At 41.1% G+C, this 24,911-nt stretch overlaps 1 protein-coding gene across 3 annotated transcripts in view; it reads left to right on the forward strand.

The window, feature by feature from the left end:
* Window positions 1–19,289: 19,289 nt before the first annotated feature.
* Window positions 19,290–24,911, forward strand: part of CAPN7 (calpain 7) — a 38,481-nt gene continuing 32,859 nt past the window's right edge. For all 3 annotated transcript variants that reach the window (XR_009519338.1, XM_060011482.1, XM_060011481.1), the window contains exons 1-2: window positions 19,290–19,621; window positions 22,101–22,209. Coding sequence is in view for 2 of the 3 variants with exons in the window: in XM_060011482.1 (XP_059867465.1) it covers window positions 19,520–19,621; window positions 22,101–22,209 (211 nt within the window). In the remaining variant the exon portion in view is untranslated. The remainder of the gene's footprint in view (window positions 19,622–22,100; window positions 22,210–24,911) is intronic.

Genomic DNA, 24,911 nt, shown 5'->3' on the forward strand with positions numbered 1-24,911 from the left:
CCCCTTCCCTTCCCATGTAATGGGAAAATGAAATAACTTCCTTACCCACAAACACCGCCTATGACTTCCCACGTGTGAAAAGCAAAACCAACTGTTTGTCCTTGGTTTCTTGGTAATATTGGCTCCCTTACTCTGATAAGGGACCAATTTTTCATGTCATTGACAGATTGGGGACATTAAAATTAGAAACTCATGGAATTCCCTGGCAGTCCAGGGGTTAGGACTCTGCACTTTCACTGACGTAGACCAGGGTTCAGTCCCTGGTTGGGGAGCTAAGATCCCACATGCCACACCTCGTGGACAAAAAAGAAAAAAAATTTAGAGGGAGAAGGTTCCAGTGAACGAGAATACAGATAAGTTTTGTTTTCTAACAGATATAATAACTTTGGTCCATTTGAAAAATGTTAGGTCCAACTATATAAAACTGCCACGTTGGAAGGCCAAAACACTCAGTTATTTGCAATTTCATATGGTTCAACATAACTATGTATTCTAGTTATATTAAATATATAAAATTCTATATACATCTTAATTTTTTATAAATATTAAATATATATCCAAGGTTATGCCCTAATTTCACATCCTAACTATATATTTTAATAGACATTACATATTAATTATACATCTAATTTTAAAGGTATTTTAGCTGTGTATTCTATTATATAATCCTATATGTACAAATCATATATATTTTAATCACATATATGTTACTTAAATATATGTATATATACATCTAATTATGTATCTTCTAATTTTAAACTCCAGTATTGTATATGCATGTGTGTGTATGTGTAGATAAAGACATATACAGCAGGATATATGTAAAATTATGATATATTTATATCATTGAGGTTACGTGCGCACTGTCACAGCAGATGGAATTCAGTCTGGCCAGTAAGGAAGATCAGGACTGATGTTCACTTTGTTTGCATGGCAGGCGCTTGTGGATTTCTGAGAGCACAGCACCACTGTGTGTCTCCTTGCAGAGCTACATGTGAGTATCAGCGTGTTGCCCTGGGGAGGACTTGGGGTCCCTTGTTTATTCATTTAATAAACATTTATTGACCACCTGCCATGAACCTCGCAGTGGGATAGACTCAAAGCAGGGGTTTTCCAGTCTGAAGCCTCCCAGGGACTCTCAGGGCACATTAGCTCCACCCACCCTCAGGCAAAGGATGTCAGTGAGAAGCATGCTGCTTGGAGGACGGGAGTTAGAGAGTGCACGTCCTACAGAGCTGGGGCAGCGCGGCTCAGCCCTAGACAGTTGCTCCAAGAAGGGAATATGGGCCTAGACTGTTTTTTCCAAGAAAAACCAGAAATTCAAGTGTTGGTTTGAAAAATCCCTGGTTTTTAGATAACAACTAATTCTAATTATTTCTAAATACCATGAGCCGACATCAGGCATCTGTGCACTACATTAAGCTCACACCCTGCCGGGTTTGAACCCTTGGTTTGTGTTTTCTTTAACCCTTCCCATCATTCTAGGGTGTCTCACCAATGAGAGGAGGCAAATGCTGATCCCTGAGATGCAGTGGTACGCAAGAACAGACACAGCCCTCCTCTCATGAGGCTACAAAAACGGCAGTTTTCCCAAACTCCTGATTTATCCCTTGGGATTGACATATACACATTACTTTGTATAAAATAGATAACCAACAAGGACCTACCGTATAGCACAAGGAGCTACACTCAATATCTTGTAATAATCTATAAGGGAAAAGAATCTGAAAAAGAATATATATAGGGGCTTCCCTGGTGGCGCAGTGGTTGAGAGTCCGCCTGTCGATGCAGGGGACACAGGTTCGTGCCCCGTTCCGGGAAGATCCCACGTGCCGCGGAGCAGCTGGGCCCGTGAGCCATGGCCGCTGAGCCTGCACTTCCGGAGCCTGTGCTCCGCAGCGGGAGAGGCCACAACAGTGAGAGGCCCGCGTACCGCAAAAAAAAATAAAAATAAAATATAAATAAAAAAATAAATAAATTATGCCATTACACAAATGAATATCATATGGTAGTTTTAAAGGAATAAACCATTGATACTGTACATTCAAAAATATAGATAAATCTCAAAGATATAATGATGAGTTAAAAAAAACAGACTAAAAGAGCACATAACTACATGACTCCAACAGCATGAAATTAAAGAACAGGTAAGACTAATCTACAATGAACCAAGTTAGAATAGTTGTCGTTTCTGGGTGAAGGGAGATACTGCCTAAGAGGTGACACAACAGAGTCTTCTAGGATGTTGAAGATGTTTTCTATTTTAATTTGGGTGCAGTTAAATGGGTGCACACAAATATAAAACTTTATTGAGTTATACACAAAAGACTGGTGCACTTTTCTAAATGATTATTATAACTAAATTTTTTAAAGATTAAGCAAATTAGAATCCTTAGGGCATATGTAATTTGGAGGTGGATATACTAGCAAAAGAGTGGCTATTATTAAATTTTGTATGAAATTGTTCAGACTATTGACCCTTATAGCAATCCCTGGAAATTGAGGGAGGGGATCTTGGAAAGTGATACATATATATTTATAGTATATCACTTTCCAAGGTGTATGTGTGTGTGCATGTTTCATGTTAAAAAAAAACAAAAACAAAACAAAACAGAAAAAACCCCATAATTTGGCGAACACAGAGATGTTCTGCTCAGAACGACAAGAAAGAACTCAGTGCCCCGCTGAGAAGTGTGGTTAGCCCCTAGCCTCCAGGTGTTAACCCCGTCACATCTGCTTCAGCTCTCAGTGGAGGGCATGCTCTTCTTGGAAAAGCCCCCAACCAATAACCAAGCAAGGCAGCAATACAAGGCCTGGCCACCTGTGCCCAAAGTGGCACACATCTCCAGAGCAGTATTTGCTCGGTGTCTCCATTAGATTGGAAGAGACTTTGTCAGGTCTACATGGCAGGCTGATGGCTCCCCTTCCCAATCTTTCTTCCTCCCGTTCTCTTTCACAAACGTTCCAAGTAAGACTCCTTTTTGTCCATTTCAACTGATTTCATCTGATTCCCTGAGAACCCAAAATGTGACATATGAACAGACTATCACCAAGACGTTGCCTGAAAAGCAAATGTTACAGTCTGAAATGCACTAAGGGAATGTCTTAGGATAATGCTGCTAACAGAAATATAATATTAGCCATGTCGATGGAAATAATCAATAAGCAATCTATAATAGGAATAGAAAAGAGTTTTCTTTGAGCCCAACTGAGGACTACAGACTGGAATACAACCTCTCAAATAACTCTGAGGAACTGCTCCAGAGAAGCACAGTTTTCAGCACAGTTTTATATCTTGTCAGAAAAAGAACGTCAGACAAGTCAGGAGTACATTCCTTCAATGTTGAAAAACAAAACGGACCAGCACATACATAGCAAGTCAGCGTGTCCTTGGCACCTGGGAAGGGAGTCTTATCATCACAGGAGGACCAGCATTGGAGTCCCAGGAAGGGAGGCATTTAATCTTTATTTTTAACATAGACATTCTTTACTTCTGGTCAATGCACACTTCTCTTTAAAAATTAAAGAAGATGTATAATGTATGTTTGATAGGCCACACACAGGCTGTTCTAGTTAGCATAAAATGCTAGTTAAATCATGTATAAGCCAGAATGACTTCCCCAGACCTCAATGTGTGAAAATTTCTTTCATCAGCCACCTGTGTAATTTTAAATTTTCTAGTAGAAATATCGTTCCATAGAACAAATATTTAGAAAGGAAACCAAACAGGTGAAACTGATTTTTTAAATGTATTTTATTGAATCCAATATATTTTAAATATCATTTCAACATGTAATCAACATAAAAGATAATGAGATGTTTTACACTCTCTTTTGTACTAAGTCTTTGAGGTCTGGTATAAGTTTTTTACTGCAGCACATCTCAGTTTGGACCAGGCATATTTCAAGTGTTACAAAGAGGAGAGGTCTGCCAAAAATAGAGAAATTGAGGAGCATTGGTGGCAAAGGAAAAGAGTGGAAATGGCATTTGTATTTATTGCATGAATTAATACGACTGTTTCCTTCCGAGGTTCTGACTAGGTAGCTTCACCCTACCAGCCCTTCTCTTTTTCACTTCTGTGAGGCAGAACACCCCTCCTTTTCATCATTATCAGATCTCAAACCTTAGTTTGTTTCCCTCAGACTCGAAGATTTGGGCACTCGACACATTGTCGTCACCAGGCAGAGTCACCGATGACATTACTACCTCCGTGGATACCCCAGCCAGTGTTCTCTGAGGGCAGCCTAATGTTGCCTGGTGGGAGGATGTAGTCATGGGCCTCTTTGGGGATCTTAAAAATTATGGACCATTTTTCAGGGAAAATGTTTATCAACAAAATTTGCATCTAATTTCATGGTATTCACAATACTCCTGAAGCGGTATATGGACCCCAGGTTAAGAGGGTCTGTTCTTTAGTTTATTATTTCTTCCATAGAACAAAGTCCAAGTTCCTTTACATACCATGTGAGGCCTTCTGTGATCCAATACCTGCCACTGGCCTCATCTGCTGCTTCTCATTTGCACTGTTCACAAGGGCCCTGTTCATTCTGAAATTACCTTAGCTCGTTCTGCTGTTTAACTCGTCTGCACATTTGTACATCCTGTTCTCTCTACTTGGAACCCTTCCTTGTTCCCCAGGTGGACTCCTCTGCAGCTCAAATGTCAATTTGGAAAAACGTTCCCTGACTCACCCTCTTCCCATCATTAAGTCAATAATTTCTGCTGTGCATTTGCTCGCATGTGATACTTCTAGCCTCGCATTTGGTACTTTGTGATACAACTGTTTGCTTAAATGTCTGTCTTCTTCCACAAAACTGTGAAACTACACCTTCAGGGTAGAGGCTCTGTTTTCCACATTGTACCGCTATCACCTTGCATAGTATCTGGAATATAATTAATGCTCAACTGATGTTGATAAAATACTGTTTACAGAAATGGTTTTCTAACCTTTAGAAATAGCTTAAACAGTGAGATGGTGGCAGATACATATGAATTTTATACATTAATTCTTATACTAAGGATATTTGTTTGGGCCTTGAAGTAAACTTGATTTCCCAGAAAGTTTAAATGTGAGAAGAAAAAAACATTTTTCTCTGCCTATACTTTCCCCTTTATTTTACAGAAGAAACATTGAGTGAATTCTGGACAGTTCTTTAAAAAAAATCAAGTCAACAAATGTTAAAGGAACACCACCTCCAATGAGAGCACTTTTTCCTCTACTATCTAGTTCCTTCCTGAAAAGCCTTGTAAAATTCCACAGCCATGTGACATGCCAGGACACAGGGAGACGGGAGAAAAAAATGGAAATGCTCAGTAAGTCAGGAACTAGCTGATGACTCACTGACATGAAGAATTTTGTTAATATATCAAAGGCAGGTAACTTTGTCCTCATTAGGTTTGTCCTACTTTGACGTTAGTCATAGTGTACAGTGTTGCTATTATGTAATTATATTATCCTATAGTTAAAATCTGAAATAAACTGATAAAATTTGTTACTTTTTAAAAATTTATTTTATTGAAGTACAGTTGATTTACAATGTTGTGTTAATTTCTGCTATAGAGCAAAGTGATTCAGTTTCATTCATATTATATATATATATATATACACACACACACACACACACACACACATACACACACATATTCTTTTTCATATTCTTTTCCATTATGGTTTATCACAGGATAATGAATACTGTTGCCTGTGCTATACAGTAGAACCTTGTTGTTTATCCATTCTATATATAATAGTTTGCATTTGCTAATCCCAAACTCCCAGTCCAACCCTCTGCCACACGCCCTACCCCTTGGCAACCACAAGTCTGTTCTCTTTGTCTGTGAGTCTGTTTCTGTTTCGTAGATAAGTTCATTTGTGTCGTATTTTAGATTCTACATATAAATGATATCATATGATATTTCTCTTTCTCTGACTTACTTCACTCAGTATGATAATCTCTAGGTCCATCCATGTTGCTGCAAATGGCATTATTTCATTCTTTTTAATGGCTGAGTAATATTCCATTGTATATATGTACCACATCTTTTTTATCCATTCATCTGTCGATGGACATTTAGGTTGCTTCCACATCTTGGCTATTGTAAGTAGTGTTGCTATTGAAACTGCTAGGTAGCGTTTCAGGGGGCCTCTGAGGAGTTCCAGTCCTTTGTCTCAGTGCAGAAAGAATTCAGCAAGAGGCAAAGTGATAGATAAGAAATGATTTATTAGAACAGGATGCTTGTGGGATGTACAAGCAGGTGGGCGAGAGGGTGCCACGCCCCAAGAACTTAGTGAGCTACAGTTTTATAATCAAAGGAAAAGAGGGGAGGGGGAAAAGACCACCTTCTTCCTCAGTCTTGAGTAGATGTCACGCTTCCATCATCAACTTCTCCTCCACATCAGGTGGGGGAGTTTTCTTGTCTTTACATGGTCAAGCCCAGTCTGTCATGGCACAATGGAAATGAGCAAAAAGGTGGTAACATATGCTAAAAATGGTAAATCATCTCAGGGTTTAGTATAACATCACCCTTTACTTACACTTTTGTCGTTAGTGCACGCAGAGGAGTGTATCCTAGGAATCATTAACTTACTGAGCTCACTGGGAAGGATGTGGGTCTCATGCCACTATTGTTTTATTGTTTGGGTACATGTCTCATGCTTCTGTTGCATGGTTTTGTTGCTAAGCAAGCCTGCTTGGTTTGTGGTTAAGCAAACCTGCTTTCTTGTGTGATCATTAACTTATAGGGGACTCCCATACTTTTTTCTTTACTTACAATCCCCTAGTGGGATTAACTATTAAATCACCTATTTTGTCCCTTTACTCTGTCCCTATCACTATGAACATAGGGATGCACGTATCTTTTTTAATTATAGTTTTGTCCAGATATATGCCCAGAAGTGGGATTGCTGGATCATATGCCAACTCTATTTTTAGTTTTTGAGGAACCTCCATACTGTTCTCCATAGTGGCTGCACCAATTTACATTCCCACCAACAGTGTAGGAGGGTTCCCTTTTCTCCACACCCTCTCCAGCATTTGTTATAAAATTTGTTACTTCTAATACTCTGTAGTATGCATTCCTTCTAGACATGATACATGTTTCTGGCAAACCTGGTATTCTGCAAAATTAAGCACTGAAGGCTTATGGGGAAACACAGGCCTGTGAGTAGGTCACTCAGAACATAAACAACTTTGTCACCAAAGCCCTAACAAAAGAGATCATTGTTACCTTGAAATAATCATCTTGGCAGGTTTCCCTGGACGTCTAGAGACTGCCTCAGAGGAAATTTGTAAATGCACGAAAACACCATGTGGGAATCCTGGATGGCATTCTGAGACAAGCAGGTGGAATCTCCGTTCTCTCTGAGCCAGTGGCTTCTCTTACTTAGGGCCAGCACAGGAAGAGGTACAACCCACCAAGTAGTGTGTAAATCCTGCAGGTGTTCATTGTCAATTTGTTTAAAATGGAGCTGAAGAGGCTCCTGGCTGGGTGGTAGCCATCTGAGAGCTTTGCCTTTTGTTTCCTGCGGATGTTTTAAGTTCTGCTCGTATTACCTGGTCCCCCATGCCTAGGAAGAATTGTGTATAAACCAACATAACTGTGACCTATTGGATAATAGGAATATCTGCTATAGCAAAACATAATTTCTTTGGAAAAGGGGGGAAACAATCATATTTCCAGTTTCTACTTAATAAACCAGGTTGAGATCATCAGAAAAGTATAAACTTCCTGAATTTGATATCATTACACATTTCACCTGTGGACGAGGAAGGTCGGCTGCCGTATCAGTAAACAAAGGATGTTGCGGCCATCAAGCCGTCAAGCCCTCAGCCACTGCAGCCACCCCTGACTGTACACCCTGAGAGGATTCAGGATGGAGAAAAGCAGGATACTGGTCCCAGGCAGCTGAGGTGCATATCAAAGGAATGATTTCAATGAGCCCAGACTCTTGCATCTTCCCATACATAGAAAAGCACTAAACTAATAACCTTGAGATGTCTGTTTTTTCTTTAATTAACAGTAATCTTTTGATGTTCCAACTACCTGTGTGTTGTTGCAAAAACGCCTATGCATCCTACCCCCTTCCTTACCTCTGCGGAGCAGTTCCTCAGAGCTATCTGAGAGGCTGTTTCCCAGGCTTAAGTCCTCAAAAAGTCTGTCCAATAAAACATAATTCTCGACTTTTAGGTTGTGCTTTTTTTTTTTCAGTCTACACACCTCTGGGAATTTGTAGAGTGGAAGCACTTTTAAGTGGCTACCCAGAGAGGGATTGTGGATGCTATTTTAGACATCAGCCAGATGGATGCTGTAACTACAGAAACAATGAGAATCCTGTCTTCTAGTCCCAAGAAACTTTACCTACTTTACTGGAAACAATGTATTCTTTCTTGGTTCCAGATCCTACAATCAGTTGGCAGAGTTAATTACATTGTATAATAAAAAACATATTTTAATTATGAGATAGAAGTTATTAGGAGGTAGAAACCATACAAGTAATTTGAATAGGGAAATTAAATGTGAAGAAACGCTAGCTCTTAAAAGGAGGTAAACTGCTAAAAGGGATTATTTTTAAGGGTTCTCAGTCCAATGGAAGTAGTGTTACCCAAAAACTGTGTTCGCCTCTTGGTGGGTGTTGAGCCAATAGACTCAACCAAGCCAAAGATCGGGAGAAGGAAGGATTTATCATTACTTACAGCAAGTAAGGAGAACACCAGAGACCTTTTCCCAAGCAGTATCTCCATGAACAGCAAAACTGGGGAAGTTTTAAGCTCAGGGTACATGCATATTCATGAGGGGGCCTGAGCAGAAGAGAATTCAGCATAGAATTGGGGCAAAGGTCGACAGAGTCCCAGCTTTAGTGGGTTGAAGTCAGGAGGGTCCATGTCATCATACCATCCTCCTCCTGGGTGGGGGCCTGTGTTCCATCAGGACTCAAAGATATATTATTATGGAAATCCCTTGAGAAGGAATTAGGACTCTTCTTTATCACTACACTATTGTTTGACTGCTTTTTTTCTTTGTTCCCTTAAGATCATTAATTACTGAGACCTGTTCAAGGGCAAGCACTGAGGCCAGGCTTAGGACCCAAAATAGCTTAGGCCGAAAGTGTGTTCTCTTATGTCAAGAAAGCCATGCTGGTTCTCTTTCTCTGGGGACCCTCTGATCTATCTACTTACAGTAGCAATTGCAGAAAGCGGCTACTGCTTGTAGGGCTGAGAGAACGTGAACGAGGAGGAACTGAGAAATTTAGGCAAGGGCCACGTGCCCTGGAAGGCTGAACTGCAGGTCTCTTTGCAGAGGGTGTGGCTGCACGAGGATGTGCATCCTATCAGAGCAACTTGCTGGAGGGCCTGGGTGGAAACTGGTCCATATGAGTAACCTGTCTTCAACCATCATGGCATCAGCTTGATCTCACCATCTACATCAGGTTCAGGTGTAGATGAGACCCGTTGGGTGCAATTCACTGGGTGCTGCTCCTTTAATAAGAGTCCTTTGTATTGGAAAGCTGTTGATTAAAGAGACAAGTAATCGGCTTCCTTCTCCCTCCCCCATCACATCCAACAGACAACAACAGGACAACTGTAGGATGGTCACTACAGAAAATCCCATTCAAAAGCAGGTGGGGAAGGGGGGCACACAGCTATAGCCCACACTTATCCTGAAATCCAGCTGTGTCTGTGTAAGCAGCATTTTGCCAGAAACCAACCTCAGCAGGAAGCCCCTTTCCTTGTCACTTTAGCAAAGTTATATTGTCACTAACTTTTAAACGAGGCACCCCCATGCTCTACTCATCTATGGCCCAAGCACACCTTTCAAATCTTTTCATCACACAATACCTTGCTAACTTGTTGGTTTTTTCCACAGATCAAAGAAGTAGAAATGAAGAATAAGTAATTAACAGATGACCAGATCTCTTTCCTACCTTCCCCTTCAGTAGTCTCACAAACAAACCGTGTGACCAAACTGTGTGAACAAGATAACACCTAGAGGAAGATCCCGAGGAGTTGACAAGCCTGCACGCAGTAGGGGATGGCAATGACTCTGACCCCTTATCTCAGTGGTTAACTGAGATTGATCTCGGGTGGCCCGCAGTGGCTTGAAGCGGGATCTCAGTTCCACAACCAGGGATTGAACCCAGGCTGCGACCATGAAAGTGCCAAATCCTAGCCACTAGACCACCAGGGACTAGTAGCTAGGAGTAGCGCCCTGGCTCTTTGTCTGCTTTGAAGAAGGAATTCAGCAAACAGATGGAAAGCAGCGAAACAAGTAACGTGTTTATTAGGAGAAAAAATGTATGTGTGGATAGACACACAGGTGGGCTCAGAAAAAGAGCCACGCGCTTTTGGGGTGGATTAAATCACTTATATCGGGGCAGTTCTGCTGGGTTTCCTCTGGTCAATCATCTTGCTTTGTCTGGCTTTGAGTCCATATTTGGTCTGGCTCAGGGTCCTCCCCTGTGTGCACGGACGTCTTGTAGCCAAGATGGATTCCAGCGTGAGGGTCTCTCGGAAGTTAGAACGTATTATGGCCTGGCGCCCCCTCCCTTCTCTGACCCATGAGGAACCTTTCTGTGCATGTGTAGGGTGGGAGGTCTCCTTGACCTCAAGAATGAGAAATATGTGCTCTCTTTATCTTGTATCAAAGCAGGACTCAGATCCTCCTTGATCCTGTCATTATCTTTATCTTGAAGTATCTGTCCACAGGAGACAGATTCCAGCTGCTCAGCCTGGCCCCCATCTATCTCCTGCCTCAAGATTACTTCCCTTTTTCCCTTTAAAACTTTCATGTTCGAACAAACTCTTCAGAGGTCGTTTTTGGGGACACTGAGTCCACCATCTCCCCAGATTGCTGGCATTCTGATTAAAAGCATTTTTCCTTTCTACCAACATCTGTCACTCTCTTGAGTACTGATTTTTGAGTGGTGAACAGCCAGACCTGATTCAGTAACATCTGGGCTTCCAATTCCTTATCAGGACTCTCAGGGGGTTGTGTCCTGTGAATTCCAAATTCTGAAACACATCTGGCTCCAAGGATGTGATAAAGGACGGTAGACCTGCACTCATAGACTATAAGAAAAGGACCTGATAAACACTCACGTTGCCTGTTAACAATGGAGCTCTTCAGACGATGCTGTTGTTGCTTCTGTTTCCCCATAGGGATCAGTCTCCAGGAAATGGGACTCCAAGCAGCTCAGAGGCAAGACTGTTCCAGGACCAAACGATCTGTCCCTGAACTGACAGATCATTTCCTGAAATAGCCAGAAGAATAATGAGTACAGTCAAGTGGAGCAGGACAGAGCTTGGTCAAATATCTCATACTCACCAGGCGCTGTGCTAAAGGCTTTATCTCATTCAATCTTCCAGAAACTTAGCGAGGTAGGTATTAACATCCCCCATCCATGTCAGCTCATTTGTCCCCACGTAGATGAGGAAATTGAGGCTTAGAGATGCTAAGCAGTGTGCTCAGGTTTGCAAACTAGAAAATCATAACAAAAATTGTGACGCAACTTTCTCTGTCAATTTTCTCATCTTTGCTATTCTGGTGGAAATTTAAAATTCTGATTTCTCAACTTTGTTCCATGAAAACTGAAAGCGTTAAGACTGCTGTATTGTTACAATGCCAATTTCCTGTTCAGATACTGTACAATAGATTTGCAAGATGTTACCATTGGGAGAAAATAGGTAAAGGGTACATGGGATTTTTCTGTATTATTTCTTACAACAGCATATTAATTTAAAATTATCTCAAAGTAAAAGTTTGATTAAAAAAAAAAAACTAAAACTGCCCTACAAAGATGGTTTCTCCAGACTTCTTTTATACCTTTTTGAGAGATGATGCAGTACTTTGGCAATGCAATGAGAAAACTGAAGGGTGATGTAATAGTGAGGACTTATTTCATTATTACTTCATTGATTTATGCATTCCATCCTTCTTCTGTTTTCCTGTTATCTTAGTATTTCTTAAGCATAGATTGGAATTATTAATAATGAAGTAATTTATAGAATGATAAAATAGCAAAATATTATAACACACAGAAAAAGATCCCCAAAGCTTGCTTAGATACTAAAAGGTAGCTGTGATCTCTAAAAAGATCCAATAGACCCATACGATAACTGCTAAATAGAATGATAGATTTTAGATAGATGGATGAATAGATAGATAGATAGGTAGATAGATAGTAGATAGAAAATTTTTTCTTGGTTCCTTGGAACAACTTTAATGAAGAATAAAAGTCATTGAAATATCAATCCCTACAAATAATTAAAATCCCTCCAGAAAGCAACTCAGAAACTAAAATTGGGTCTAGTGGTCCTTATGGTGTACTGAGGGTTAAGACAGAATCCAAACGCTTAGCTTGGCCAACAAGGCCCTGCATGGTCAGCGCCTGCCCCCCAACCTCCCTGGCCTCTTTGTGCACCTTGACCCTCTCACGCTCTCTGCACCAGCCACACCAGCCTTCTCCCCAGTCTTGTTCAGTCTTGTCACAGGGCCACTGTACAAGCAGGTCCCTCCATCTGGAGGGACGTCTTTGCTGACCGCCTAGTTAAGGTCAGTTTCTTTTTCATAAGCTTTTACAGGATAGAGTTAATTACCTTTGGAGCACTCCCTCCATCTGTAACTATTCATTCACTACTGGATTTTTTTTATTGAGGTCTGTGTCCCCTGGGAGACCAAAAGCCTGTGAGAGGAGGGCTGTTCCCGTTTCCACACATCACTGCATCCACAGCTGTCAGCAGTAACCCACATCCTCCCTGAGATCCCTCTAAAATTATGAAGAGAAATAAAGTACAAGCCAGAGGATCAAAATGGCAAGATGTGGGTCCAAGGTAGCCTGCAGATCTGCACTGTTGGTTCATAGTGTTTAGAAAAACACTGGAATTTGTGTTCATTTAAAAATCAGAGATTTTCACACTAAAATTTGAATTTCTGGCTTCTCTTGATTAAAAAAAAAAAATTCTGGGCCCACATTCCTTTGAACTTTCTAGAGCTGAGCAGTGGCTGCCCCAGTTAGCAGGGCATCTCTCTTCAACTCAGCTGTCTACCACCAGCCTGCTTCCATTGTCCCTATTTCTTGCCTCAGGGATGGAGCTATAAACTCCATAGAGCCCCAGGGAAGCTTGGGACTGGGAATCACTGTGCTCTTTAGGGATCATGGTAGGTGTTTTAAATAACCATTCATTGAAAGAATAAATCAGTGACCATAAACATCTGTGTGGTAACCTGCCACTATGCCATACAGCTGCAGTGTCACATGGAAACACATGGTGACAGTGTGCTCTCAGAAATTCACAGATTCATTGTGGCTGGTAATGCTTTGCAGTAAACGGGATGAACTGTCCTACAAACCCTTTTTGTTTGGTTTTCAGTTCTTGATATGCTTGTTTGTTTGTTTGTTTGGTGAGATGGCAATGTAATCCTGTGTCCAAACAAGCACTTTCTCAATTTTTATTGCTAGCCAGACTTCAAATTCAGGACCATATGAGTGTGTGTGTCTGTAATTAGGATGCGTATAATATTAGGATTATATAAAATTAGGAGATATGTAAAATTAGCGTTATGAAATTTGCATCTTAAATATATACTAATAAATTTACAGTGTGTATAAATAAAATGAAGATATGTATATATAGTTAGGATATAATTAAAAATTAGAATAGAGAGACAGAATTAGGGTATCTGTATACATGTTTATATATGATATATATATACACATTCTAATTTTGTATATCTTCTAATAGTGTGTGTGTATATATATTTATATATATATTCTAATTTTAGGTATATATTTGATTAATTGAACATATGTAATTTACATATTATATATACTTAAGCTATATATAATATAACCTACTACATATAATATGTAAATTACATATATGTTCAATTAATATATTATTTATATATAGTTAAGACATGTATAAAATTAAGACACATGTATATAATTGAAATATATATATATAATTTAAGATATATAGTTGGAATATATAGAAGTAAATAGGATATATATACATTTTGGGATATAAAAATAATTAGGAGATATATATGTATATCAGGTTGAACCATAGGAAATTGAAGATTGCAGCAGATATTCAACTGTTTTTGACCTACAAAAATGGCAATTTCATATAATCAAACCTAATATTTCAAATGGGCCAAAATAATCATATCTGTTGGAAAATAAAACTCATTTTGTACAGTCTTCCCTCAGAATACTCTGTTGTCTGTTTCTAGTTCCAGTGTCCCCAATCTGTCAATGATTTGAAAAACTGGTCCCTGATCATACTGGTGAGCAACTCTAACAGGAAACCAGGATCCAATGAGGTTTTGCTCTTCCCATGTGGGAGGTCACAGGGTGCTGTTTGTGGGAAAGAATATTATTTCATTTTTCCATTATAGGCGGACCTCATTACAGATAGTGTGTTTTTTACTAATTGAAAGTTTGTGGCAACCCTGAGTCGAGCAAGTCTATTTTTCTAGCAGCATTTGCTCACTTGGTGTCTCTGTGTCACATTTCGGTAATTCTCACAATATTGCAAATATTTCATTATTATATTTGTTACAGTGATCTGTGATCTTATTTATTTATTTATGGCTGTGTTGGGTCTTCGTTTCTGTGCGAGGGCTTTCTCTAGTTGCGGCGAGTGGGGGCCACTATTCATCGCAGTGCGTGGGCCCCTCACTATCGCGGCCTCTCTTGTTGCGGAGCACAGGCTCCAGACGCGCAGGCTCAGTAGTTGTGGCTCACGGGCCTAGTTGCTCCGCAGCATGTGGGATCTTCCCAGACCAGGGCTCGAACCCGTGTCCCCTGCGTTGGCAGGCAGACTCTCAATCACTGCACCACCAGGGAAGCCCTGTGATCAGTGATCTTTGATGTTACTATTGTTATTGTTTTGGGGCATCACACACCGTGCCATATCAGATGGCAAACTTAATCCATAAATGTTGTGTGTGCTCTGACTGCTCTCTCTCCCTCTCCCAGGGCCTCCTTATTCCCTGAGACACAATACTGAAATTCGGCCAATCAATAGCCCTGCCATGGCCTCTAAGTGTTCAAGTAAAAGGAAGAGTCACACATCTTCATTTTAAATCCAAAGCTAGACATGATTAAGCTTAGTGAGGAAGGCATGTCAAAAGCCCAAATAGGCTGAAAACTAAGCCTCCTGCACCAAACAGTTAGCCAAATTGGTGAAAGCAAAGGAGTTCTTGAAGGAACTTAAAAGTGCTACTCCAGTGACCACACCAATGATGAGAAGGTGAAAGAGCCTTATTGCTGATATGGAGAGAGTCTGAGTGGTCTGGATAGAAGATCAGACCAGCCGCGACATTCCCTTAAGACAAAGCCTAATCCAGAGCAAGGCCCCAACTCTCTTCGTTTCTATGAAGGCTGAGAGAGGTGAGGAAGCTGCAGAAGAAAAGGTTGAAGCTTAGCAGAGGTTGGTTCATGAGGTTTAAGGCAACAAGCCATCTCCATAACATGAAAGTGCAAAGTGAAGCAGCAAGTGCTGATGTAGAAGCTGTAGCAAGTTATCTAGAGGATCCAGCTAAGACATTCATGAAGGTGGCTACACTAAACAAGACCCCAGATAAACTCTTCTTATTCACAGCTTGCTGCATTAAGTTTTCGGTTGACAAATTCAAGCATCCTTTCCTCTGGGACGCGCTGTGAGCATCCACTGGGCTGATTTGGTTGCTGCTCCTCTGGCCCCCCCAGCCCCTGACTTACCCTCTCTCGGCAATTATTAAAGGCTGTTTGAACTGTTGGCTTATGCATGTCTTACTCACTACAGGGTGAGCTGTTTTGGTCATTTTGTTTTGATCCCCACTGTCTGGTCAACAGAATTACTATTTGTTGACTGAAGTAATAAATTACCATTACTGGGTTAGCAGCTTTAAAAAAGAGTACTACTACTACTACTACGATTATCATTACACTATTGCTACTATTACTATTACTACTACTACAACTCTGTTTTCTACTTACAGTGGCTCAGATGGTGCTATTTCCATTAGCCTCTGCAAGGCTGGATTTCACAAGGATGCTTTGCTGCTTCCTCCTGTGAAGTCGTGTGTAAGAAGGGAGCCACAGATTCAACAACAACAGCATGAGCTTCCTGAACAGAGGTGTGGCCAGTCTTCTTGAACTCACCCCTCTCTCTAGGTCTCTCCCAGCTCTCTGGAGGGTGGGGGCCCCCATACTTCAGGATGAAGGCATTTTGACCAAGCACCTCTGAGTGCTTAACGTTGGGCAAATTCTGCCCTGGTAAGTATCACAGACCTGGCAGAGCAGGTGGCAGTGCTACTGGACATACTGGCATACATTCCCCAGAGGCAGCTGTCAGGAGGCTCCACCACCTCACTCCAGGGTTTTCTGGATAATCCATGATTGCAGAATATAATGTCAATATATAAATATCAACTCTATTCCTATATACTAGCAAAAACAATTGGAAATTGAAACTAGATAAACAACGCCATTTAAAATAGCATCAGAAATATGAAATGCTTGGAGATAAATCTGTCAAAAGATGGATGTATAAGACCTGTGCCCTACAGAACATTGCCGAGAGCAATGAGAGAAGGCCTGAATACGTGGAGAGGTTTACCATGTTCATGGATTGGAAGTCTCAATGTTGTTAAAGACTGCAGATACTTTGAAGCTTCGACTTGCTTTTACCCAGCTTTATCTCACTCTCTCTCATTTGTCTTTGTATCTTCAACGTGTCACTCTGTGCCTGGCACCAAGCAGGCATCCAGTGTTCAATGAATAAGTGAACAAGGAATAAGGGAATAAATGAGCAGGTAACAGGAGGGGTCACAACTGCCTGGGAGAGTTAGAAAAGCCCCCTTCAAGGTGGGCTAGGAATTCTATAAGCTGAGATGAGAGGGGAACATTAGACACAGAAGTCCTCTTATGAGCGGGTAAAACTGCATTCATCTGCTGTAACTTGAGGATCAGTTCCTGCCAGACAGTGTCTGCAGACACCTTGGGAACACACCCTGAGCTCCTGTTCTGAAGGACCTTCCACTCTGTGTTAAGGAATTTCTATTTCATTCTTCAGAATAAAGATGGGGGAGGGCACATTGAGTATATTTAGTTGGGGAGTTCACTCACTCAACATTTTGAAATATTTATCCAACACCTGCTCTGGGCCAAAGCTTGGGCTTAATTCTGGGATAAAACTGGTGAAGACAGAAACCATCCCTGCTTCAGTTATAAAACAGTTGTAGCTAATGATGGGAACCATCTTTGTGCCAGGCAGAGTCAAATTCTCCACCTATGCTCTTTACAACAGTCCAATGAGATAGTTATTACTATTAACTTCACAAAATGTGAAGAAACGGTTAAATTAATTAAGAAATGAGTCCCACTTAAATGCAGGCCAACTGACTAAAACAATTTTATTGAGGTGTAATTAAGAAAAATTAGAAGCATACATTTATCTTTTTTTGCTGTACAGCAAAGTGATTCAGTTATATATACATATATTCTTTTTCATATTCTTTTCCATATGGTTTGTATATACAGTAGGACCTTGTTGCTTACCCATCCTATATATAATAGTTTGCATCTACTAATCCCAAACTCCCAATCCTTCCCTCCCCCACCACCCTCACCCTTGGCAACCACAAGTTTGTTCTCTATGTCTGTGAGTCTGTTTCTGTTTCGTACATATCTTCATTTGTGTTGTGTTTTAGATTCCACATATAAGTGATATCATATGGTATATGTCTTTCTCTTTCTGACTTCACTTAATATGATAATCTCTAGATCCATCCATGTTGCTGCAAATGGCATTACTTCATTCTTTTTTATGGCTGAGTATTATTCTGTTGTATATATGTACCACCTCTTCTTTAACCATTCATCTATCGATGGACATTTAGGTTGTTTCCACGTCTTGGCTATTGTAAATAGGGTAGCAGCACATATTTAAAAGGTACAGTGTGATAGGTTTTAACAAATGGATGTACATTTTGACATCACCCACCAACAAGATACAAAACATTTCCATCACCTCCAAAGGTTCCCTTATCCCTTCCCAACCATTGATGTGATTTTGTCACTGGATGGGATCTCTTTGAGGGCGAGAGAGTGGGCTCTTGTTCAACACTCGGAAATGAATTGTCCGAGGAGACACAGCACTGACAAAGCGAAAGACTTTATTGGAAAGGGTCCCTCAGGCGGACAGCAGCAGGGTAAGGGAATCCAGGAGAACTGCTCTGCCTCATGGCTCGCAGTCTCAGGCTTTATGGTGGTGCAGTTAGCTTTCTGGGTTGCGGTTGTCTCTGGCCAATCATCTTGCTTTTGCCTTCATTTGGTCCAACTCAGGGCCCTTCCTGGTGCATCCTTCAGTCAAGATGGTTTCCAGCGCAAGGATTTCTGGGGAGATTGGCAAGACATCTTATGGACTGGTGTCTCCTCCGTTTCTTGGCCCTTCCTGGATTTTCCCTGGGGTTGGTTGTGGGCCCTTCACTGGTTTTGTGTTCTTTTGAAGCATCCCGAGGTGGGAGACTGAAGCAAAGGTATTACGGTGCCCCACCAAGGCAGGCAGTTTTAGTCGATGGCTCCCTAACAACTTCTTACGTTATTGATTAGATTCCTCTTTGCTAGTGTTCCTTGTAAACAAAGTTGCTCAGTCTGTATTCTTGTGTCTTGCTTCTTTGACTTAGCGTGAATTTTGAGTTTTATCCGTATTGTGGAGCCTCTCACTAGTTTATTTTTATTATTTCTGAATTTGGAGTTTTAGGGGAGAGAGACACTAATCAAATAATCACCTAATTGAGTATTTAATTACAACAGCTTTAAGTTAAGCTAAGGAGAAGTACACGGGAAAATGCATTACCTTGTTTGTTGGCAATTCAACCAATACCATACACTGGGGCATGTATACAGGGTTAATTAAGACTCAGCTTGTGGATATAAATATTATAAAAAAGTATCTAAGAATCGTATATCCTTACTTCACTCCCCTAATTAAAAAAAAAAGTCATCTCAGATGATGTTGGGAAGAAGCACTGCTCACCTTCTCTTTACGCTCAGGGGAAAAATTTTCCGGGAGGCGCATGCGCCCCTCCTCCCAGCCTGGCCGGCAACAGGCTCCACAGTCACTGCCCGGACAGGCGGACTACGAAGCCGGCAGCCGCTCAGACGTGGCACCTCTTTTGCTTGCCCAATCCCGAGCGCCCCGGCAGTCACGTGCACACGGCACCGCGCAGGCCGGGCCCTGCCCACCGCCCGCGCCTTCCCGCACCCTCCGGCGAGCCCGGCAACCCAGGCTACCAAAACACCTGCGCCGGCCCGGCTGCGCCTGCGCAGTGTGGCCGGTGGGCGGGACGGCGAATGCGGTGGCCGCGGAGCGAGGCTGCCAGCGGGCTAGGAGTCGGAGTTTTGCCGAGGGGTCGGTCGCGGTCCTCTCTCAGCCGCCGGAAGTGAGCTCCGCCGCTCCTTCCGTGCGGCCGAGGTCCTCGCCCGGCACTCGGGCGCGCGGCGGTCGGCGGGGGTCCTCGGCGCGTGGCAGCCATGGACTCGGCGGCGCTGGAGCGGGACGCGGTGCAGTTCGCGCGGCTGGCGGTGCAGCGCGACCACGAGGGCCGCTACTCGGAGGCCGTGTTTTACTACAAGGTGGGCCGGGGGCGGGTCCAGGTGCCGAGGGGACGGGCGCGCTCGGCGTGGCGGTCCCCCGTCCCGCTGTCCCTCTCGCGGCGGGGGCCGGGCTGAGGGGTCAGGCCTGCCCCCGCCCCAGGGTCCGGCCAGCGGCGGGCTTGGTCGCCGCTTTGGGGTCGGTCCTGGCCGGCGAGTCCCCAGCTGACCGCTCCTGAGGGCGGCGGCGGAGCTGGACTGTCAGCTCGCAGCTTCTCACCGTCACGGATGTACACGGAAACAGTGCTCACGGAAGAACGCAGAAAGTCAATCAAAAATAAAACATCGCGTATCCTGGTATTTGACATCTACGTATATTTGGTTTTCTACGCATGTGTGTGTGCACACCTTTTTTAAAAAAACAAACTTGGATCAGACTGTTTATACTTTTTAAAATCTGTTCTTTGCATTTGAACTTTTAAAAATTTTTGAATTTTTTTAAAGTTTCATAGCATAAACTTGTTAATGATAGATATATAGTATTCCATTATGTGGGTGTGCCATAGTTTATTTACAAACTCTTCTGGCCATTTTATGTTCATTATGGATCTTCAGCATCATAATACCCTTATAGCTAATGCTTTACACGTTTCTTTGGTATTTCTTTTGGGTAAATTACTGGGGCCAGAAATACTAAATCAGAGTAGGAGCTCACAGTCCACCGCCTGCTCCCCAATCCTGAGCATTTGCAAACACACCCCTCCGGCTCCTCGTGCAGATAGCTGTATCCTCTTGACATTGTCATCTTTTCTTTTAGAAAGAATTTGATAATACAGTAATCGTAATTTTTTTCCATAAACCTATATGCTGTCAATAATGTGTGGTTTGCTTTTCTCAGATTAATATTTGATTGCCTTCATTTTGTAATCTATATTTAGAGACTTTGGGTCTGTTTCAGAATCATTCTTTTTGGACTTTTTTTTTTTGACAATTTCATGACGATGGTATTTCTTTAAAAGTAAAACTGTTTTATTAGTTTTGTGAAATCACTGACAAATGTTCATAGGTGAAAATAGTGCCACATAAAATAGCTTTTTTAAAGCGAAAGGAAGTACTGTACAGTGCCTCTTGTTTTGCTGTAGGATTACATGCATGTTGTTATGAAGAATTTCTTTTCCTTGAGAGAATCAGAAAAGTGGTTGTGTTTCTAGGAGCTATTTATGTAAACTGTATCAGATATTTAGTGTTTTCTGCCTTCATGCTGTTCTATTAGGGATTCCTTAATTGTTAATCACTTTCAAGTGTAAGCAAAATGAGCAAAATAAAGTTGATACCAACAATTTAAAAAATTAGTTTTAATATTTACATGTACAGTTATATTTTCCTCCCCTGAAATATCTGAATTGCAGAATCTGAGGAAAACATGTTTTCTATCCCCGATTTCCATTTGGATCAAACCTGTACTCTTCTTACTGATTTTGTAGGTTCAGGGAAACAATTCCTGCTCCAATAACTGGATTCAAAAAGTGATGCTCAGGGCTCCCCTGGTGGCACAGTGGTTGAGAGTCTGCCTGCCAATGCAGGGGACACGGGTTCGTGCCCCAGTCCGGGAAGATCCCACATGCCGCAGAGCGGCTGGGCCCGCGAGCCATGGCCGCTGAGCCTGCGCGTCCGGAGCCTGTGCTCCGTGGCGGGAGAGGCCACAGCAGCGAGAGGCCCGCGTACCGCAAAAAAAAAAAAAAAAAAAAAGTGATGCTCAGTAGATGGCTTCTTTGGATCCAGATAACAAGGCGTGAGGTTCCTTGAAGTGCACACGCTTAGATTACTGCAGTGAAGGTGGTGGTACTTGGGAAAGTCTCTCTGTGGTTCTTGTGTGTGGTAGCATTGGTCACCCTCCTGGAATGGTGATGGCGAGAATGGAGGCTTTTCCTCGCCAGCACAGCCTAACTGGCTGAGGAAGTCATGGAATAACTGGAAGACAAATCCAGGTTTTCTTAATTAAAATAAGTTTATTTCATACAACTGAAATCTGCCTTAAAATGTGTCCCCCTTTGACAATATTTTCTGTGGAGAAAGATTTTCTTTCCACTGTGAGATATTTAACCTTTATAATTTCTTATAATCTTTTATTGATATTTAATTTAATTGTATCGGGTACTATCTGTTCTAATGCTTTTGAGACTCAATTCACCTTTTCACAGTACATAATTTCAAGTCTGACCTATTGCAAAAAGAAAAAGGAAAACAGAGAACATATAAATCACAGTTATTCTAAGAAAATACTTATAATCAACCCCTTCTATTTGACTTCATAAATTTTCCACAGTAGGAGAAAGAGAGCATTGAGAACTGAAAAAAAGTAGTGCAGGAATATATCTCATTTACTTTACGAAAAAAATTACTGGTATCAAAGACATTCTTGTTTTGTCATTCATAGAAACCAATAGTTAGAAAGTGGTAAAGAAAATTCAGATTGTAATTGATCTGTTAGATTCCTTTGAATTCTTTTTTTTATTTCTAGGAAGCTGCACAAGCTTTAATTTATGCTGAGATGGCAGGATCAAGCCTAGAACATATTCAAGAAAAAATAAATGAGTATCTGGAAAGAGTGCAGGCTTTACATTCAGCAGGTTGGTAAAGGACTACTAACCATGTCACTGTATTTTTTTTCTTCTGTCGCATCACATCTTACTTTTCCCCTGTGTTTCTCTTTCCTTTTCGTTTTCATCTTTGATTCTTGATCCTCACTTGGTTGCTGCTCATTTCTTTTTTGGTAATCACATCTTTGAAAATCATAATGTGGAAATATGTGATAAATCTGTGAAGAGGAACCTTAGCGGTGATATAGTCTGATATCCTAATTTCCCAGAGGATAGAGATGAACTATCTACATTCAAACAGTGTATCATTGGCAGAGTCAGTGTTAGGACCCTGTTAAAATCTGCTTTTAAACATCTGTCACGTGCCCTCTCCTGCTATTAAAATTAAATGACTCCTCCTCTTCAGTGTGTGAAGACTTCAACAGTGGGTTCACAGTCTTTACTATATCGATATCCTCAACCTCAAGACCTTAGCTAAACTCTTGTTTTAAACCATATCTTGGAAAAGGGACATGTAAGCAGAGACCTGGAACAACCTGTAGTTATTTTTGCAAACGCTGTGAAACAAGTTCACAGGCTTAATGATCGCAGTTCTGTTAGAGGTAAGTGGTTCCTGGCGAAATCTGGTTGTTCACATGGTAGGAAAGAAAATGATCATCTATTGACATTTTGTTTTAGGAATGCATTCATGTCACTGAGGACTCTTTTTAACCCCTTTTTTTCTGGGGCTGTGTAATAAAGCCACAAGCTTAGAGGAGTCTTATTCAGCATTCTCTGATGGACTTTGTGCTACTTTCTACCACTCATTCTGAATAGATAAGAGCAGTTACAAGCTCATAGTTAGGATAGAGTAGATTTGATTGTTGGATTTCTTATTATGACAGTCCCCATACAGACATGGCACTTTCCTTTAAGACAGTGCCCAGAAATTGCATGCATTGAAAAGTGGACTGCCTGTGTGTCAGGGCCTCACTTAATACAAAGTTATACTGATTCATGTATTCAAAATACCATGGAATTCAGAGGCACTTCATTTTCCCAGCTAAGTAAATGAAGTTTTAAAATTTATAAATGTGATGTTTATATGATACTCAGGCACGAAATGAGACAGCCCTAATCTCTTGAAGAATGAAAACTTGCCAGTGAAACAGAAGTAAAGTTCAAAAAGGATTTTTAAAGCATAATATACATTAAATGTTTTGCCGGTTTTTCGACCTGTTTTGTTCAATAAATGGCATGTAATCTGTAGAGAATTAAATGGTTTACTTAATGATTATTTCAAACAGGAGAGTCCTTTATCAAATAAAAATCTTGTTCAGAATCCCAATTTTTAAAACAGATAAAGTCTGCTGACAGTCAAGAGACTTTGAGAGATGGCTTGACTTTAGGGTTGGGGAAAGGTAACCCAGTTTGAAATTCACCAGTGTAGTATAAGAAACTCAAGACTTGGAATTCAAAGATCTAAGTTGAGTCCCTACCCTTCCACTGTAGTTCTGAAACCTTAGGCTCGATAGTTATTCTCAATTAGAATCGGTTTTGCTCCGCAGGAGACATTTGGCAATGTCTGGAGAGATGTTTGGTGTTTATGCCAGGGTAGGGATGCAGTATACTACTAGCATCTGGTTGGGTAGAGGGCGGGGATAGTGCTGCAGGGAAAATCCTGTAATGCATAGCACTGTCCACAGCAAAGAATTATCCAGTCGAAAATGTCAGTAGTGCCAAGGCTGAGAAGCCTTGAGCTAAATATTTTAACATTCATTTAATAAATGGGATTAATACATACTTTAGAGAGGTGTTACCGAGCGTTACAGTTTTTAAAAGATCAGACACAATTTTGAGAGAAACAAAATTTAAAACTTAAAAAAAAAACAGTTTTATTGAGATGTAATTCACATACCATAACATTCAACTTTTTACAGTGTACAGTTCAGTGGTTTTTAGTGTATTCCCAGAGTTGTGCAACCATCACCGCTATCTAACTTCAGAACATTTTCTTAGAACATTTTGTTCAGAACATTTCTCTTAGCCATTAGTAGTCACGCCCATTCCACACCCTAGGCCCTAGCAACCGCTAATCTATTTTCTGTCTCTATGGATTTGCCTGTTCTAGACATTTCATGTAAATGGAGTCATCAGTATGTGGTCTTTTGTGTCTGGCTTCTTTTATTTAGCATAATGTTTTTAGGGTTTATCCATTTTGTAGCATGTATCAGTGCTTCATTTCTTTTTATGGTTAATACACCATTGTATTAATATACCACATTTTATTTATCCATTCATCAGTTGGTGGATATTGGCTTGGTTCCACCTTTTGTCTATTACTAGTAATGCTGTCCTGACCACTTGTGTCTAAGTTTTTGTGTGGACATATGTTTCCAGTTCTCTTGGATATATGCCCACAAGTAGAACTGCTAGGTCATATGGTAGCTTTATGTCTAACTTTTTGAGGAACTGCTAAACTGTTTTCCACAGTGGCTATACCACTTTACAATTCCACCAGCAATGTTCCATTTCCTTCACATCCTTATCAACACTTGTTATTTTCTGTCTTTATTTTAGCCATCCTAGTGGGTATAAAATGGCATCTTATTGTGGTTTTGATATGCACTTCCCTGATGGCAAATGATGTTGAGCATCTTTTCACGTGCCATTTGGCCATTGAATATCTGCTTTGGAGAAATGGCTATACAGATCCTTTGCCCATGGTATATGTCAGGGTTCTCCAGAGAAAT

This window comes from Delphinus delphis, chromosome 4, assembly GCF_949987515.2.
Source record: "Delphinus delphis chromosome 4, mDelDel1.2, whole genome shotgun sequence".
Lineage (NCBI taxonomy): Eukaryota > Metazoa > Chordata > Mammalia > Artiodactyla > Delphinidae > Delphinus > Delphinus delphis.